General features: G+C 41.2%; 1 protein-coding gene across 1 annotated transcript in view; it reads right to left on the reverse strand.

Moving 5' to 3' along the window:
* The window catches only part of LOC137253993 (heparan sulfate 2-O-sulfotransferase pipe-like), a 40777-nt gene extending 24994 nt beyond the window's left edge, over positions 1-15783 (reverse strand). Inside the window, exons 1-3 of the mRNA XM_067791646.1 lie at positions 14865-15783; positions 5285-5844; positions 5070-5224 (exon numbers count right to left, since the gene is read on the reverse strand). Coding sequence (XP_067647747.1) covers positions 5070-5224; positions 5285-5844 — 715 coding nt within the window. The 5' untranslated portion in view covers positions 14865-15783. The remainder of the gene's footprint in view (positions 1-5069; positions 5225-5284; positions 5845-14864) is intronic.
* Positions 15784-19323: the final 3540 nt, after the last annotated feature.

Here is a 19323-nt window from a genome sequence, read left to right on the forward strand (position 1 = left end):
ATTTATTTATATATGTAATACCTGCCAAGATTTTAAGGGTTTTTTATTTCGCCCTGTAGAACTTTTTCATTTTCTTCTACTTAATATGGTAGGTGTCACAACCATTTTATAAAGTTTTTTCTAAAGTTATATTTCGCGTCAATAAAACAATCCAATTACCTTACCATGTTTCATGCTTTTTTTCGTATTTGGTATAGAATTATGGGATTTTTTCATTTTTCGTAATTTTCGATATCGAAAAAGTGGGCGTGGTCATAGTCGGATTTCGTTTATTTTTCATACCAAGATAAAGTGAGTTCAAGTAAGCACGTGAACTAAGTTCATTAAAGATATGTCGATTTTTGCCCAAGTTATCGTGTTAACGGCCATGCGGAAGGACAGACGGACGCCTGTGTATAAAAACTGGGCGTGGCATCAACCGATTTCTCCCATTTTCACAGAAAACAGTTAATGTCATAAAATCTATGCCCCTACCAAATTTCAAAAGGATTGGTTAATTTTTGTTCGACTCATGGCGTTAAAAGTATCCTAGACAAATTAAATGAAAAAGGGCGGAGCCACGCCCATTTTGAAATTTTCTTTTATTTTTGTATTTTGTTGCACCATATCATTACTAGAGTTGAATGTTGACATAATTTACTTATATACTGTAAAGATATTAAATTTTTTGTTAAAATTTTACTTTAAAAAAATTTTTTTTTTAAAAGTGGGCGTGGTCCTTCTCCGATTTTGCTAATTTTTATTAGGCGTACATATAGTAATAGAAGTAACGTTCCTGCCAAATTTCATCAAGATATCTTCAACGACTGCCAAATTACAGCTTACAAAACTTTTAAATTACCTTCTTTTAAAAGTGGGCGGTGCTACGCCCATTGTCCAAAATTTTACTAATTTTCTATTCTGCGTCATAAGTTCAACTCATCTACCAAGTTTCGTCGCTTTAGCTGTCTTTTGTAATGAATTATCGCACTTTTTCGGTTTTTCGAAATTTTCGATATCGAAAAAGTGGGCGTGGTTATAGTCCGATATCGTTCATTTTAAATAGCGATCTGAGATGTGTACTCAGGAACCTGCATACCAAATTTCATCAAGATACCTCAAAATTTACTCAAGTTATCGTGTTAACGGACGGACGGACGGACGGACGGACGGACATGGCTCAATCAAATTTTTTTTCGATCCTGATTATTTTGATATATGGAAGTCTATATCTATCTCGATTCCTTTATATATGTACAACCAACCGTTATCCAATCAAACTTAATATACTCTGTGAGCTCTGCTCAACTGAGTATAAAAAAGTGGCAAGAAATATATACACTTACGTACGTAGCTGCGTGAAGTTTGTAGTGATTTGTATTGCACGAGTATACCAAGTGTTGTGTATATGTGGACGAAGTAAAGTACCACCAGTAATGTATCACCAGATGATTTTTTGAAAATTGTTGAATAAGGTTGATAACGCGTATCACAAAAAACTGCAGCAATACCACCAAGAGTGTATATCACCAATGAAAATGTTGAGTGTATCACCACGAAATAAAAACTGGTATCACCTCTTTGTATGATTTTCCGCTTAATTTGGAAGGCGCGTATCACCAAGATTATCCAAAAATATCACAAAAAAATGCGTATTAAGTGTAAAATTTAATGGATGTGGACTGTATCTTTGTATTGGCGTTGGTTCCTTTTTCGGGGAGAATGGACCATGTACAATTGTGGTGTGTCGCAAACTCGGCAACGGAGAGGAGGCACCACAATTGCGTTTGGGTTAAATTTAAATGAAAACAAAAGGAAAGGCGAGAGATATTTCTCGTTATAATAATGCTTTATTTGAAGTGAAAGAAAATTGCATAGAACAAAAATCAATTACTTACTTACTTACTTAATTGGCGCTTAACCGTCTAAACGGTTATGGCCGTCCAACAAGGCGCGCCAGTCGCTCCTTCGCTCCGCCAACCGGCGCCAATTGGTCACACCAAGGGAGTTTAAATCGTTTTCCACCTGGTCCTTCCAACGGAGTGGGGGCCGCCCTCTACCTCTGCTTCCATAGGCGGGTTCCGACAGAAACACTTTCTTGGCCGGAGCATCATCTTTCATTCGCATAACATGGCCTAGCCAGCGCAGCCGCTGCGTTTTAATTCGCTGGACTATGTTGATGTCTGCGTATAGATCGTACAGCTCATCATTAAATCTTCTTCGGTACTCGCCATCGCCAACGCATAGAGGTCCATAAATCTTTCGAAGAACTTTTCTCTCGAACACTCCTAAAGCCGCTTCATCTGCTGTTGTTATGGTCCATGCTTCTGCCCCATATAGCAGGACGGGTACGATAAGTGACTTGTAGAGTATGATTTTCGTTCGCCGAGAGAGGACTTTACTTTTCAATTGCCTACCTAGTCCAAAGTAGCATTTATTGGCAAGATTGATTCTTCGCTGGTTTTCAGTGCTGATGTTGTTTGCTAGTGTTGATGCTGGTTCCCAAATAAACGAAGTCTTTTACTATTTCGAAATTATGGCTGCCAACAGTAGCGTGGTTGCCAAGGCGCATATGCGCTGACTCTTTGCTCGATGACAGCAGGTACTTCGTTTTGTCCTCATTCACCATCAAACCCATCTTTACCGCTTCTTTTTCCAGCTTGGAGTAAGCAGAACTAACAGCGCGGGTGTTTAGGCCGATGATATCAATGTCATCAGCATATGCCAGTAATTGCACGCTTTTATAGAATATTGTTCCAATGCGGTTAAGTTCTGCAGCTAGTATAATTTTCTCCAGCATCAAATTAAAGAAATCGCACGATAGGGGGTCACCCTGTCTGAAACCTCGTTTAGTTTCGAACGGCTCGGAGAGGTCCTTCCCAATTCTGACTGAGCTGATGGTGTTGCTCAACGTCATTTTGCACAGCCGTATACGTTTTGCGGGGAAACCAAATTCAGACATAGCGGCATATAGGCAGCTCCTTTTCGTGCTGTCGAAGGCGGCTTTAAAGTCGACGAAGAGGTGATGTGTGTCGATTCTCTTTTCACGGGTTTTTTCCAAGATTTGGCGCATTGTGAAAATCTGGTCGATGGTAGATTTACCAGGTCTGAAGCCGCACTGATAAGGTCCAATCAGCCGGTTCACGGTGGGCTTCAATCTTTCGCACAATACACTTGAAAGGACCTTATATGCGATATTAAGAAGGCTGATTCCACGATAGTTGGTGCATTTTGCAGTATCTCCCTTCTTGTGGACTGGGCAAAGAACACTTAGATTCCAACCGTCGGGCATGCTTTCGTCCGCCCATATTTTGCTACGAAGCTGCTGCATGCGCCTTACCAACTCCTCGCCGCCGAACTTGAATAGCTCCGCAGGCAATCCATCAGCGCCCACGGCCTTGTTGTTTTTCAATCTGGTTATTGCTATTCTAACTTCGTCATAATCGGGCGGGGGACATATATTCCATCATCATCGATTGCGGGATCGGGTTCTTCATCTCTGCGCGGTGAATTGCTGCCTCCATTTAGGAGAGCAGAGAAGTGTTCCCTCCATAATCTAAGCACTCTCTGGACATCAGTTACAAGGTCGCCGTTTTCATTCCTACAGGAGTTTGCCCCGGTCTTAAAACCTTCCGTCTGTCGCCGTATTTTTTGGTAGAATTTTCGGGCGTTATTCCTGGTGGCTAGCAGCTCAAGCTCCTCGCACTCACGCCTTTCTGCTTCTGCTTTTTTCTTCCTGAAAAGGCGTCTCGCTTCCCTTTTCAACTCACGATAGCGTTCACACACTCCTCTTGTCGCGCTCGCTTTTAACGTAGCCCTGTAGGCAGCGTCTTTTCTTTCGGTTGCAACGCGGCATCCTTCATCATACCAGTTGTGTTTTCGTGGCCGCCGGTAACCAATTTTTTCCTCGGCGTCAGTACGAAGTGCTTTGAAGATATGCTCCCACTGCTCCTGTATTCTTTCAGGATGAGTTGTGCCCTCAGAGAGCAGGTGTGAGAGTCGAGTTGCGAAATCATTGGCAGTCTGTTGGGATTGAAGCTTTTCGACGTCTAGCTTTCCTTGTGTTTTTTGTTCCTTGTTTTTAGCCGCGTTGAGGCGGGTGCGTATTTTGGCTGCAACGAGATAATGGTCCGAATCGATGTTAGGTCCTCGGATCGTGCGCACATCTAAAACACTGGAGGCATGCCGTCCGTCTATCACAACGTGATCGATCTGATTGCGAGTGTTTCGATCAGGAGACAGCCATGTAGCTTGATGTATCTTTTTATGCATGAACCTCGTGCTTGATATGACCATGTTTCGAGCACCGGCAAAGTCAATCAGCCTCAGTCCGTTAGGAGAAGTTTCATTGTGTAGGCTGAACTTTCCGACTGTAGGGCCAAAAACACCTTCTTTGCCCACCCTGGCGTTAAAGTCGCCAAGCACGACTTTTATATCATGACGGGGGCAGCGCTCGTATGTGCGTTCTAATTGTTCATAAAAAGTGTCTTTCACCTCATCGTCTTTCTCCTCTGTCGGCGCATGGGCGCAGATGAATGATATATTAAAAAATTTTGCTTTTATTCGGATAGCGGCGAGACGCTCGTCCACAGGCGTGAACGCCAGCACTTGGCGACAAAATCTCTCTCCCACCACGAATCCGACGCCGAAACTGCGCTTATTCGCATGGCCACTCCAATATATGTCACAAAAATCAATTACCTTTTATAATAAAATGGGGCGGGGCTCCTCGGACGGTGTTAGCTCTGGTTCGCTCAACGATCGCTGGAAAAGTAGACGGTTGCCTTGTCGAGGACAACCGTTGAACCGCGGAAAAAGTATTTGGTTTTAAGGGGAAGCTTCCCCACATAGTTGTACCGGCATGCATGTATATGTGTACGGACAACATAACCCTACCTATGTACACATATACATGCAGGTGGGCGAACTAGGGGTCGATAAAGTGGGGCTATTAGGGTGGCGCAAGTTAAGAAGAATTTAGGCTTCGGGCCTAAACAGATATCATTAAACTACTACTCAAAAGGAGTATTCATTGGGGGCTTTTGATACGATATCACGTCTTAATCGAAATCAATGCAACTCAAACTTACTTTGATAAATCTCTCGAACACCTTCAAAGAACCGAGGAACATATTTTTCAAACACCGATAGGGTCGTATTCATATCCTCTAAAACACCAACAACAGCATACTGACTTTCGACAGCAAATTTTGCGCGTTCCAGTGCACCAATTGTGTTAAAGGGCCTGTGAAATAATGTAAAGGCCAATGAAATGAGCCCCAGTTATTGGATTTGTCATACTCACGTGCATTCATAGGCATGCCCACAAAAGAACAAACTCTGTCTACGATGATCGCCAATACCCTCTACTGTCACGCCCTGCGTATAAGTACATTCTTGATCACCCGACAGTACACACGTCTCGAAATCCTTCTTCAACCATGCCGGATGCGGTAATGGTAGATCGGGAAATGCTGCCTTACGTTCAACAAAATACCATGGAGCTCGCACATAATAAAACCAACTGATTACGCGTTCAATGGGGTCGCGTACAACATTCACATAAATTGGCATTGGTAAATTGAATTTCGTAAAATTTGTATAGCAGACGTGTTTAATGAATACAGATGGCTCCGGTAAATCACTTATCACCTCGGCTAGCTCTTGTTGTTGATCTTCGACCAAACGTATGGTTTCGACCTTTTGTACAGCATCACGATGGAAATGAAAATTATTACGTTCCGACAATCGACGCAGTAATTCCATAAATGTTTGACTACCCACTTTGGGTACGCGATTGAAGAAAACCAAATCAAGCTCAGATTTTCTTGTATTATTCATTTCGAGTGCGTTTAGTGACTGCATCTGTTTTGGAAAATAATCATAAATAATAATGCGTATTTAAAACAAAAATTTGTGTGAAAGATCACAAGAAATGGCAGTTGCTATATAATTATTTATTTGTTTATATTTTTTATTTAAATTTTCATCCATTTCATGGTGACCACAGCTCAAATTAAATTTAATTGTAGCTTCATATACTTACAAACACTTACAGGGTGCCCAATTCCTAAATGCACTTAACTTCTGTATGAAAAGTTGTTTACATATGTATTTACTACAATTATAGTACGTTCATATTACTCCATAAACTGAGTTTGGGGGAGTAAAGCATTAGGCTTCATTGGTTTCGATATCGCCTCTGCTCCAAACTTTTTTATACTGTGAGAAGCTGGAAACAACAAATGAGGCATCAAGAATTCACAAAATGGGTCCAGCGTAGCCCTACTTAGCATAAAGAAGACGTAGGGCTAATGGGTCGTCTCCAGTCAGAAAACTTTGGAGGTCTTGTCAACGCAACTGCAGACACTGGGTCAGTATTAAAATCGCTACCGCTCAGCGTGGCGTGCTATCGGCTCTTATATGGTTTGAGTTAGTTAATGAAATTTCACAAACCTTCAGTGATTCTGGTTACAGCCAAAAGATTAGCTAGCTAATTCAAACAGACAACCCGGCTTCTGGAAAGATCCAACCTGAACCGATCGTTGCTGTTTACGAGAAATACAAAAATTCCCTGTTTTTGTTGTTGTGTTAACGATAAAGACACTCCCCGAAGATTTCTGGGAGTGTTATGCACCATTGAGGTACTAGACCGACCATCTTGTGAGCGATTTATATGACCATATAAACGTTCTAGGCAATCCCGTCCCTCCACTCTTAGTTATATTAGCACCTTGGGGTCGCTAGACTTTCTCCTGCCAAATATTCATATTTGTAACAGGATATCCCCCGCGTAGGTGAGGTTAACAATTGAGTTTCGGAAGCTTTGAAGCTATAAAGCTTTGTATTGCGCTTATCCACTCTTTGAATCCCACAAAAGTCCCCTCCTTTAACATACCGAGGTTAAAGGGCACAACGATAAATCTCCAATCTGAAGCCGAGTATCTTGGCACGATCCTCGACTCAAAATTAAGCTGTCATGGAACGTTGAGGTGAGACAAAAAAAATCTCTGGCAGCATACTAAACATGAAACGGCTTTCGGGAGGAACTGGCGAGTGCCATCGCATATCATCCATGAAATGTAGAAGCAGTAATTGGACCAATACAGACATATGGAGTTCTTTTCTGGTGGGACGCGCTAAGAAAAACCAAAAATCAATTAATCTGAGGTGCAAGGGCTAGCAAGCCTGAGAGTATCAGGCGCAGTGAGTAGCGCACCTCAGTAAGGGTTAAATAGAATTTTATTGATGTTTTCACAACTATTCGTGGAGGGATTGGCCGCGAAAGGGGAACGCGACGATATTAGCTGAGAAGGTAATGGGCGATTAAACGGAATCATAACTAACCTAACGTGCGACACTCAACATAGCACGGAGCTTGTTGCCATTCATCTGCAGAACATAACATATTCTTCGAATGAGGAATGAGAGAAAAGTCCAGACAGTAGTAAGGGTATTAAAATCTATACAGAGGACTCATACATTTAAAACGGAGCTGAAGCTGGAATGTGATCAAAGTATCCGCATGTAGGTCTGTGCCATATAGAGAACAGCCAGGCTGCTCCAGGCCGTCTTAAAGGCATTATAAACCAACATGATAAAGTCGTGTACCGTACGGAGGTGTCTAACCTCCATAAGATATCGCCTGCCTTTGCAGGATCCCGGAGCACAGCGATATTGAAGGATGCATTTGCAGATGAAATGGCCAGCAAAGGTTTTAATATTGACATAAGCGAGGCGAATATCTCCATACCACCACCGCTTGATCATCTCCTGAGGAAAATCGAGGAATGGGCTTGATATGGACCAAGGCCATGTTTTGACAGGAATAGAAGTAGCTTCATTCTCAAGCTAAAATTATTTGCAGTAAGAGTACTTATGGGTGTCCTCACAGGTCATTGCGCTATTGCACCGATGCTCTGGCGGTGGCGCGCACCACCAATATCCCTCTGCAGAAGCTGTCAGGATGAGGAGGAAGAGGTATAGATTCATCACTTTCTATGCCGATGTTCAGAACTGCTAACAAGACGACTCAGATTTCTGGGTGCATGGTTGTTGTTCTGTCAAGCAAAGCAAAGAAAGTGGTTCGTTGAGGACTACTAGGAAGTAATCTGTTTGAACGAATGTGCCTCCACTTGGCACTCACTGAGGGCATTCATGGACAAAAATGTATCCAAGTGGGAGTGTGGGAAGCTCCCGTGCACGCTCTCTTAGCCTAGTTTAACCTCCTAAACATAGCCTCTATTTCAACCGGGTACCTTCTCCCACTCTGGTGTAGAGACATGTTTTGAAAAGGTACTCGTATACCCCGGTGAACCATTGGCTTATAAGGAATGCATTTTTTTGTAATCGCCGCTGATACATTGGCGGCCAAGGCAAAAATATTTGGTTTGGTTTAACTGATATTATCTGACTAAACATTGAAGTTATGAGGTATTTGACAAATGACAATGAACTATTTTTTAAAATTGGAAAATCTTAAAGATGCATGTACTTTAGAGCGGGTCGATTTAAAAATCGCTCATTGCTCTGTGAAAATCCTATTCTAGGGATCAAAATAAGAAACTTTGCCGAAGGAACCATACCTCTAAAACGAATTCTGATGTCCCCCAATTTGGGTCGAACTTTTGGGTAGGGGCAAATTTTGAAAAATCTCACTTTGACCCATTTAGAGTGCTCCAATCGAGTCCAAATGTATGACCGACCCCCACTAACTTTGGAGGCCCGACCCACCGATGCCAGTGGCACACCCCCCGGAACGTCTTCACCATACAAACATTTCCGGTTTTGCACTTTACATAAAAAAATCAGCTAAATGGCTATGTGGTAATAAGGCCAATTGACCTTATGGCCGTTGACCTTATGTCATCACACCATCACATTAATGCATTGTCAACGAGCATTTATAGGTGCGCAAAGTTGCAATCAAACTTATCGCCATTCAAAGTGGTGATAAGGCCAATTGACCTTATGGCCGTTGACCTTATGTCACCACACCATCACATTAATGCATTGTCATCGGTCCCTGATACGTATGCAAAGTTTCAAATTAATCAGACTTCTAGAAACAGGTGAAAATTAAGCTCATAGATTCCGTTACATACAGGCCAAGCTAATAAAAGCGTGCTAAAAATGAATTTAACTTAGTAATAGAAAAGAAATAAAAACAAGTAAGGAAGGTTAAGTTCTGGTGCGGTGACAACATAAGGGAAAATAACCATGTAGGAAAATGAACCGAGGGAAACCCTGGAATGTGTTTGTATGAAATGTGTATCAAATGAAAGGCATTAAAGAGTATTTTATGAGGGAGTGGGCCATAGTTCTATAGGTGGACGCCATTTAGGGATATAGCTATAAAGGTGGATCAGGGTTCACTCTAGAATGCGTTTGTACGATATGGGTATCAAATGAAAGGTGTTAATGAGTATTTTAAAAGGGAGTAATCCTTAGTTCCATAGGTGGACGCCGTTTCGAGATATCGCCATAAAGGTGGACCTGGGGTGACCCTAGAATTTGTTTGTACAATATGGGTATCAAAAGAAAGGTGTTAATGAGTATTTTAAAAGGGAGTGATGCTTAGTTCCACAGGTGGACGCCGTTTCGAGATATCGCCATAAAGGTGGACCAGGTGTGACCCTAGAATTTGTTTGTACGATATGGCTATCAAATAAAAGGTATTAATGAGGGTTTTAAAATGGAGTGGTGGTAGTTGTATAGGTGGTCGCCTTTCTGAGATATCGCCATAAAGGTGGACTAGGGGTGACTCTAGAATGCGTTTGTACGATATGAGTATCAAATGAAAGGTGTTAATGGGTATTTTAAAAGGGAGTAATTCTTAGTTCCATAGGTGGACGCAGTTCGAGATATCGCCACAAAGGTGGACCAGGGGTGACCCTAGAATTTGCTTGAACAATATGGGCATCAAACGAATTGTGTTAATGAGTATTTTAAAAGGGAGTGGGCCTTAGTTCTATAGGTGGACGCCGTTTCGAAATATCGCCATAAAGGTGGACCAGGGGTGACTCTAGAATGTGTTTGTACGATATGGGTATCAAATTAAAGGTATTAATGAGGGTTTTAAAAGGGAGTGGTGGTTGTTGTATAGGTGGTCACCTTTTCGAGATATCGCCATAAAGGTGGACCAGGGGTGACTCTAGAATGCGTTTGTACGATATGGGTATCAAATGAAAGGTGTTAATGAGTATTTTAAAAGCGAGTAATCCTTAGTTCCATATGTGGACGCCGTTTCGAGATATCGCCATAAAGGTGGAGCAGGGGTGACCCTAGAATTTGTTTGTACAATATGGGTATCAAAAGAAAGGTGTTAATGAGTATTTTAAAAGGGAGTAATCCTTAGTTCCATAGGTGGACGCCGCTTCGAGATATCGCCATAATGGTGGACCAGGGGTGACCCTAGAATTTGTTTGTACAATATGGGCATCAACCGAAAGGTGTTAATGAGTATTTTAAAAGGGAGTGGGCCTTAGTTCTATAGGTGAACGCCGTTTCGAAATATCGCCATAAAGGTGGACTAGGGGTGACTCTAGAATGTGTTTGTATGATATGGGTATCAAATTAAAGGTATTAATTAGGGTTTTAAAAGGGAGTGGTTGTTGTTGCATAGGTGGTCGCATTTTCGAGATATCGCCATAAAGGTGGACCAGGGGTGACCCTAGAATTTGTTTGTACAATATGGGTATCAAAAGAAAGGTGTTAATGAGTATTTTAAAAGGGAGTAATCCTTAGTTCCATAGGTGTACGCCGTTTCGAGATATCGCCAGAAAGGTGGAGCAGGGGTGACCCTAGAATTTGTTTGTACAATATGGGTATCAAAAGAAAGGTGTTAATGAGTATTTTAAAAGGGAGTAATCCTTAGTTCCATAGGTGGACGCCGTTTCGAGATACCGCCATAAAGGTGGACCAGGGGTGACTCTAGAATTCGTTTGTGCAATATGGGTATCAAACGAAAGGTGTTAATGAGTATTTTAGAAGGGAGGGGGCCTTAGTTCTATAGGTGAACGCCTTTTCGAGGTATCGCAATAAAGGTGGACCAGGGGTGACTCTAGAATGTGTTTGTACGATATGGCTATCAAATTAAAGGTATTAATGAGAGTTTTAAAAGGGAGTGGTGGTAGTTGTATATGTGAAGGCGTTTTCCAGATATCGACCAAAATGTGGACCAGGGTGACCCAGAACATCATCTGTTGGATACCGCTAATTTATTTATATATGTAATACCTGCCAAGATTTTAAGGGTTTTTTATTTCGCCCTGCAGAACTTTTTCATTTTCTTCTACTTAATATGGTAGCTGTCACAACCATTTTATAAAGTTTTTTCTAAAGTTTTATTTCGCGTCAATAAACCAATCCAATTACCTCACCATGTTTCATCCCTTTTTTCGTATTTGGTATAGAATTATGGCATTTTTTTAATTTTTTGTAATTTTCGATATCGAAAAAGTGGGCGTGGTCATTGTCGGTTTTCGTTCATTTTTCATACTAAGATAAAGTGAGTTCAAGTAAGTACGTGAACTAAGTTCGTTAAAGATATGTCGATTTTTGCTCAAGTTATCGTGTTAACGGCCATGCGGAAGGACAGACGAACGACTGCGTATAAAAACTGGGCGTGGCATCAACCGATTTCGCCCGTTTTCACAGAAAACAGTTAACATCATAAAATCTATACCCCTACCAAATTTCAAAAGGATTCGTTAATTTTTGTTCGACTTATGGCGTTAAAAGTATCCTAGACAAATTAAATGAAAAAGGGCGGAGCCACGCCCATTTTGAAATTTTCTTTTATTTTTGTATTTTGTTGCATCATATCATTACTGGAGTTGAATGTTGACATAATTTACTTATATACTGTAAAGATATTAAATTTTTTGTTAAAATTTTACTTAAAAAAAAATTTTTTTTAAAAGTGGGCGTGGTCCTTCTCCGATTTTGCTAATTTTTATTAAGCGTACATATACTAATAGGAGTAACGTTCCTGCCAAATTTCATCATGATATCTTCAACGAATGCCAAATTACAGCTTGCAAAAATTTCAAATTACCTTCTTGCCACGCCCATTGTCCAAAATTTTACTAATTTTCTATTCTGCGTCATAAGTTCAACTCATCTACCGAGTTTCGTCGCTTTATCGGTCTTTTGTAATGAATTATCGCACTTTTTCGGTTTTTCGAAATTTTCGATATCGAAAAATTGGGCGTGGTTATAGTCCGATATCGTTCATTTTAAATAGCGATCTGAGATGAGTGCTCAGGAACCTACATACCAAATTTCATCAAGATACCTCAAAATTTACTCAAGTTATCGTGTTAACGGACGGACGGACGGACGGACGGACATGGCTCAATCAAATTTTTTTTCTATCCTGATTATTTTGATATATGGAAGTCTATATCTATCTCGATTCCTTTATATATGTACAGCCAACCGTTATCGAATCAAACTTAATATACTCTGTGAGCTCTGCTCAACTGAGTATAAAAAATTATTAGAAATTAGCGTTTTTACAACCCTTTTAAAACCAGGGCATCACTGTGATGCATTTGCATGTCGTAAACATAGTTGTGTGGGTTTTTTATTCAACCGTTTTAAAAAATGAAGGTATCACTATCAGGTAGCAGATCGTAAAATTGCTTGTGTTGTTTTTTTTAAGCCACCACAAGACACAGCAGGTAGAATTGAAATTACCATTTCATTCTTATTACCTCGTCTCGTAGACCATATATAACGCAACAGTTTTTGTGAATGCATTAAGTCGTTGTGAAGAACTCAAAGTGTGAAGTGCTAATTTCATATAAAAAACTATTTCAAAAAAAATAATAAGTGAAGTGACCATTCCAAATAAAAAAGTTTACAATGAATCCACCATCCTCTACACCGCAAGATGAAGCAACTACATCAACAACTATCGAAAACCCAATTTTACGATCTGCAATTGTGTCACAGTGATACCTTCATTTTTTAAAACGGTTGAATAAAAAACCCACACAACTATGTTTACGACATGCAAATGCATCACAGTGATGCCTTGTTTTTAAAAGGGTTGTAAAAACGCTAATTTCTAATAAGTTTTTTTAATTTCTTTTCTATTACTAAGTTAAATTCATTTTTAGCACGCTTTTATTAGCTTGGCCTGTATGTAACGGAATCTTTGAGCTTAATTTTCACCAGTTTCTGGAAGTCTGATTAATTTGAAACTTTGCATACGTATCAAGGACCGATGACAATGCATTAATGTGGTGGTGTGGTGACATAAGGTCAACGGCCATTAGGTCAATTGGCCTTATCACCGCTTTGAATGGCGATAAGTTTGATTGCAACTTTGCACGCCTATCAAGGCTCAATGACAATGCATTAATGTGATGGTGTGGTCAACGGCCATAAGGTCAATTGGCCTTATTACCACATAGCCATTTAGCTGATTTTTTCATGTAAAGTGCAAAACCGGCGATTTTTTGAATTGTTTGTATGGTGAACCCACAGGGGGGTTCCAGGGGGTGTGCCACTAGCATCGGTGGGTCGGGCCTCCAAAGTTAGTGGGGGTCGGTCATACATTTGGACTCGATTGGAGCACTCTAAATGGGTCAAAGTAGGATTTTTCAAAATTTGCCCCTACCCAAAAGTTCGACCCAAATTGAGGGACATCAGAATTCGTTTTAGAGGTATGGTTCCTTCGGCAAAGTTTCTTATTTTGATCCCTAGAATATGATTTTCACAGAGCAATGGGCGATTTGTTTGCCTCCCCACAAATCGACCTGGCCTAATGTACTTACATAACCGAAATAAGCGACCGCGTTTCGATCCAACATCTTCGTTATACAAGAGGCTTATAAGGTTTTACTGCCTACAGATGGCACTCAGAAAGACGGACAAACCATCAGATTTTTGGGCCATCAAAGATCCTACCGAGTTTGGTTGGTGTCCAACACTAGCGCCTTATTCAGTCTATTGGAGGCTCTCCCGGCCAGTTCAATCTAAACTTAGATAGTGTCCTGGCTTGAGGTGAATCACAAGTGTAAGCTCTCTATAGGAAATGGAATGCTATACATACTCAGTTATTAGTTTCGAAGTTTTTGTGAATTATAGTTATATATCCACCTATCCTAATAGAAAGGTCGTAACCTAAAAGGCGGTATCTTGGACTTTCTGTTAAAATGGTTGTGTCTTAGCGAAATCATTAATGAAGACGCTAAAAGGGTTTTAATAAATTTTTGCACAGAAGAGACAAGAATATAATTTAATTCTCATTTACAATGCGAAAACAACTTAAAACGGTAGTTTGAAGTATTGCAGGCATATGAATCGAATAGATCTACTTCAGATTCCCAAAAAATCGAAAAAAATATTTTGTGTACTAAGCCAGGCTAGACATTCGCCTGTTCGAGATTTAATTTACCTACATAATTAAAAAAAAACTAAAGAAGTTTCCTAAACACTCCTTCTATTATCTTCTTGCTCCCTTTTCCCAATTCCTCTGCTCTTTCCCTCTCTTCTTACACTTTCACTCCTATTGCATGTTCTTCTTTTTATTCTTTTTCGTTAAATTTTTCTGATAGCAAGAATGAGACTCCCCGATGATTTTGGGGAGTTTTGTTGATGTTGATCATCGTTTTTCCGATTTCGATCCGGTACGTTTCGAAGAATAGCCCCAGATAATAATTTTCAAAAATTTATATTTAAATTTATATCAGATCAAGGTGTAGTTTATATTTAAGTAGAAATGAGTTATAATACTGTAACGAATTTAGTGAAATTCCGCTCATTTGAAACCTTCTGCTAACGTTCGAATCTCTAAACTGTTGAATAAATCACTCCAATATTCTGTATGGTAAAATGGTCTTCATTTAGATTACTTTGGGAGTAGTACTTACAATTATACGTCACAGCCAGTAGAGTGTTTAAATGAAAACTGATTATTCATCTTGCGCTGCTTTTATACTCTCCGTTGCTTCATTCGCATATTTCTACTAAAGTCTAGACGTTTCGCCTTCTATAACTGCCGTATCTTCTGCTTGGAATTGAGCTACATATATGCGTGCGTATGTGTGAGTAACAACTTCGGCCGATGACTACATATGTGTGAGAGTTATCTCTTCGTTGCCTTTACATATGTGTGTAAATGATGATTGATGTGTTCATATATACGAGTGGCTGCTTCATGTTTTTTTATTGTTCCGTATTATTTATTTAGTATCAGCTTAGTGATGCTAATATTCGTCACACCGCCCACCACCTAAGTCTGATCGTCCCGATCAGACAAATCTCTCGATCCAACCGCTGCTAGCTTCTCCAAATGAATCACCCTTCTATTTCGTAGTTTCCCAATTGTTTGTATGTGGTAGATGGCATCTCTGATCCTCTTCACAATTTTGTACGGGCCTTTCCAACTGCACCACAATTACGATGGAACACCTTTCCGCCGGTGAGGGTTGTATAACACTACCAAATCTCCCTCCAAGAAACCTTCCGAATTGTTGTTCTTGTCAAACCTGTGTTTCATCTTACTACTCATTACCCTGGTTCGTTCCCTCACACTCCGTTGTTTGGCCAATGAACTACTTCGTAGGGCAACAGTAGTGCGCTGACTTGAAACCACCCTTGCATTCTTTCTGGAAAATTCTTTCCTTCGTTTTAGTGCGTCCATTTGGGTTTGTCAATGTCAGTGTTTTTCCCGCAGGTACCTTTGATTTTCTTTTGTTTGGCCCACTCCTACTGGCAGAATCTCCTTCTTTGCAGTTCGAACCTGATGCCATGGTCAGGAATCCACTCCCAATATGACTTCATTAACGATCTCCGCTAAAACGAATTTGCGTAGAACCGTGACCTTTCTAATTAAGACTTCACATATCACTTCTCCCTGGACTTGATTATACTCACCAGTGACCGTACGCGATCTTGCTCCAGGTAATGGCTTTACTGTCCTGTTGACCAAATCAGATCGGATTAAGGAATGAGATACGCCCGTATCTACAGTCAGTGCACGCTCCTTGCCATCCACATTTCTTCTGACGGTAAGACTACTCGATTTTCTTCCTATTTGTGATACGGAGATAACGGGACATTCCGCAGCTAGCTCTCGATCTTTACATCTGACTCGCTCTTGTTCATCTGCTCCACATTTGTTCTCAAGACCACCCATGCTGTTGAAACCACTAGGATCAAGATGTTGTTGTTGTTGTAGCAGTGCTTCGCCACATCTAATAGGTACGACCGATCACAAATGGTCATCAATATCCTCCAACGGGAGTACAAGGAAACTTGCTGTTTCAACAGGGGTGGTCCATAATGAGAGGGGTGTTTGAGGCGTTAGTTCCACATTATAATTAAAGAGAGGGTTGATGTCATGTGGAGACACATTGCAAGCAGGGCATACATTTTGTATGTCGGGGTTGATTCTGGATAGGTAAGAGGTTAACATGTTACAGTATCCGGATCGACGTTGAGCTAGAGTGGCTCGCGTTCCCCTGGGGTGTGTACTTTCGTCTTCCGCTAGTTTGGGTATTGTTCTTTGAGTACTGGATTCACCGGGCAATTCCTGGCATAAATATCCGACTCCTGTTTGTGGAGTTCACTGAGGAGTTGCTTGTGTTTTTTGGCTTCATACGGCTGAGTTCTCAGTTGCAATATTTCCTCATAATGCTTACGGAGATGACTCCTTAAGCCCCTGGGCGGTGTTGGCTCATCAATCAGATGTCTGTTGGGATTCCCAGGTTTCTGGGTATTCAACAGGAACTGTTTGGTTAGCATCTCTTTCCTCTCCCTGATGGGGAGTCTTCTCGACTATTTATGTAGACGGAGTTCTGGGAACATAAGAAGACAGCAAGTGGTGGTTCTAAGAGCAGTATTTTGGCAGGCCTGTAGCTGCTTCCAGTGAGTAGTTTTTAGGCTCGGCGACCATATAGGTGGTAATGAGCGTTTCTTTGTCTTTTCCCCAAGTACTGCCAGCAAGAGATTTGAGGATTTTATTACGGCTCTGGATTTTCGGTACAATTGAGGCTGCATGCTCACCAAAATGTATATCCTGATCAAACGTCACACCCAAGATTTTGGGGTGTAGGACAGTCGATAGCGTAGTGCCATCGACGTGGATGTTCAAAATGGTCGACATTTGGAACGTCCATGTTACAAATAAGGTCGCGGAGGATTTAGTAGATGATAATATCAGTTTTCGTGAGGTGGAAAAACTGGAGAGGTCAGGGAGGTAGCCGTTTATTCTGTTGCAAAGCTCATCGATCTGTGGGCCTGGGCCTGTGACCATTATTGTGCAGTCATCGGCGTAGGAAACGATAGTAACTCCTTCTGGTGGCGAAGGTAGCTTTGATATGTAGAAGTTAAACAAAAGTGGGGAAAGGACACCTGTGGCACCCCTTGTTTAATTCTTCGTGGTTTTGATGTTTCGTTTCTAAATTGCACCGATGCCTGTCGACCACCCAGATAATTTGCCGTCCATCTTTTAAGACATGGGGGAAGGGTAGACCCTTCCAGGTCTGGCAATAACGTGCCAGGGTTGACCGTATCGAAAGCTTTTGATAGGTCTAGCGCAACGAGTACTGTTCTATAGGGGGGTTTTGATTTAAACCGCAATTTATATGGGTGCTAATGGCATTTAGCGCGGTGGTGGTGCTATGAAGTTTTCTAAAGCCATGCTGATGACTGATTAGCTGCAAATTTGTTTTGAAGTAGGGGAGCGAAATGGCTTCAAGCGTCTTGGCTACTGGCGATAGGAGAGATATCGGGCGATATGACTCTCCTATGTTAGCTGGTTTCAAAGGCTTTAGTAGCGGGACCACCTTGGCCATTTTCAATTTTTCGGGAATGACAAAGTTGGAAAAACCCCTTTTAACTAGGATCAAGATCGAAATGACGTGCAATGTGATCTGGCTTCCCGCATTTGAAGCATTTGATAACTCTTTCACTCCACTTTGGCGGTCCTTTCAATGCCTCCAGTATTGTATTCACCCAGTCTGGCCTTTCTACCTCCACACGGCGTGCTTTGAAAGCTGACTTACACAGAAGCGATGCTGTTTCCTGAATCAAAGCATGTGATACCATTTCTGTGAATGTAGGTTTTGGGTTTGCGCAAAGCTCTGGATTTTTACCCTTTCGGTGTATTCTACGGGTGCGTCCGCATTCGATAAATGTTCCATCCTTTCAACATTCGACGCAAACTCTTGCAATGTTTCCCCAGGCCTCTGGAAGTGGTTCAGTAACTCCTTTTGTTATATCTGGCTCCTATGCTCGGTTCCGTGTCGCCTCTGTAGTGCGCCGATCAATGCTTCATAACTGTTCCGTTCGTACTCTGAAATAGTCTGTAAGATTTCGGCAGCTGGTCCTTTCAATGCTACGAAGAGTGCAGCAACTTTGTCTTCAATATTACAGTTGTTCACTGTTCCGATCTTCTCAAACTGTAGTTTAAAGGCCTGGAAAGGAACAGAACCGTAAAAGGAAGGTTTTCACCGTTGAATTACTCGCTGAAACTGCTGGGCGATTTAGTTGCAACTGCTCCATACGACCTTTTATATCATCGACTTCTGCCTGAAATTGAGCGATTTTTGCATCCTGCGCTTCCAGCTTTGATATTACCCTTGTTTCTTATGCTTTTAACTGCGAAGACATTTGTGCCACCTGAAATGATAAGCGCTCCTCTTGTTCTTCCATCTTGGATGTTATGCGTGTCTCCTGCGATTCCAGTTGGGATACCATATATGTCTTCTTTTATTCCAGTTGAGGTTCCGTCTTGGATGTAATTTGTGTCCACATTTCTGAAATACGCGTTTCTTGTGCTTCAATCTTAGTTATTATACATCCTCCTATGATTCCAGATGAGATGACATACTTTCTGTGCTCCTAGGTTTTCATTTTTGTCGATATCTGTGATAACATAGCCAATATCGCATTATTCTCGCCGCTTGCGACTGGACACGGACTTCCGTTCTTCTCTTCCAATTTTGTTAATGCCTCGTCCCCAAGAGGATGAAATACATACTCGTCCATGTTATTTCCTTCTGATTCCATTGCCTCTCTTAGTCGTGCCTGGAGTCGAGTTTATTGCCGGTTGTATTCAATCCACGGCTCTCCAACTCCTTCTTCAATTGCTGGATCTTCAATTCACTCCACTTTGCCATGTCCTTGTTGTACTCGTAGTCTTCGCAATTTATTCAGCAATTCCTCTTCTGACACCAGTTGTAACGAATTTAAGGAAATTCCGCTCATTTGAAACCTTCTGCTAACGTTCGAATCGCTAAACTGTTGAATAAATAACTCCAATATTCTGTATGGTAAAATGGTGTTTATTTAATTACTTTGGGAGTAGTACTTACAATTATACTT

Source organism: Eurosta solidaginis, chromosome 5 (genome assembly GCF_040869045.1).
Source record: "Eurosta solidaginis isolate ZX-2024a chromosome 5, ASM4086904v1, whole genome shotgun sequence".
In the NCBI taxonomy this organism is placed as follows: Eukaryota; Metazoa; Arthropoda; class Insecta; order Diptera; family Tephritidae; genus Eurosta; species Eurosta solidaginis.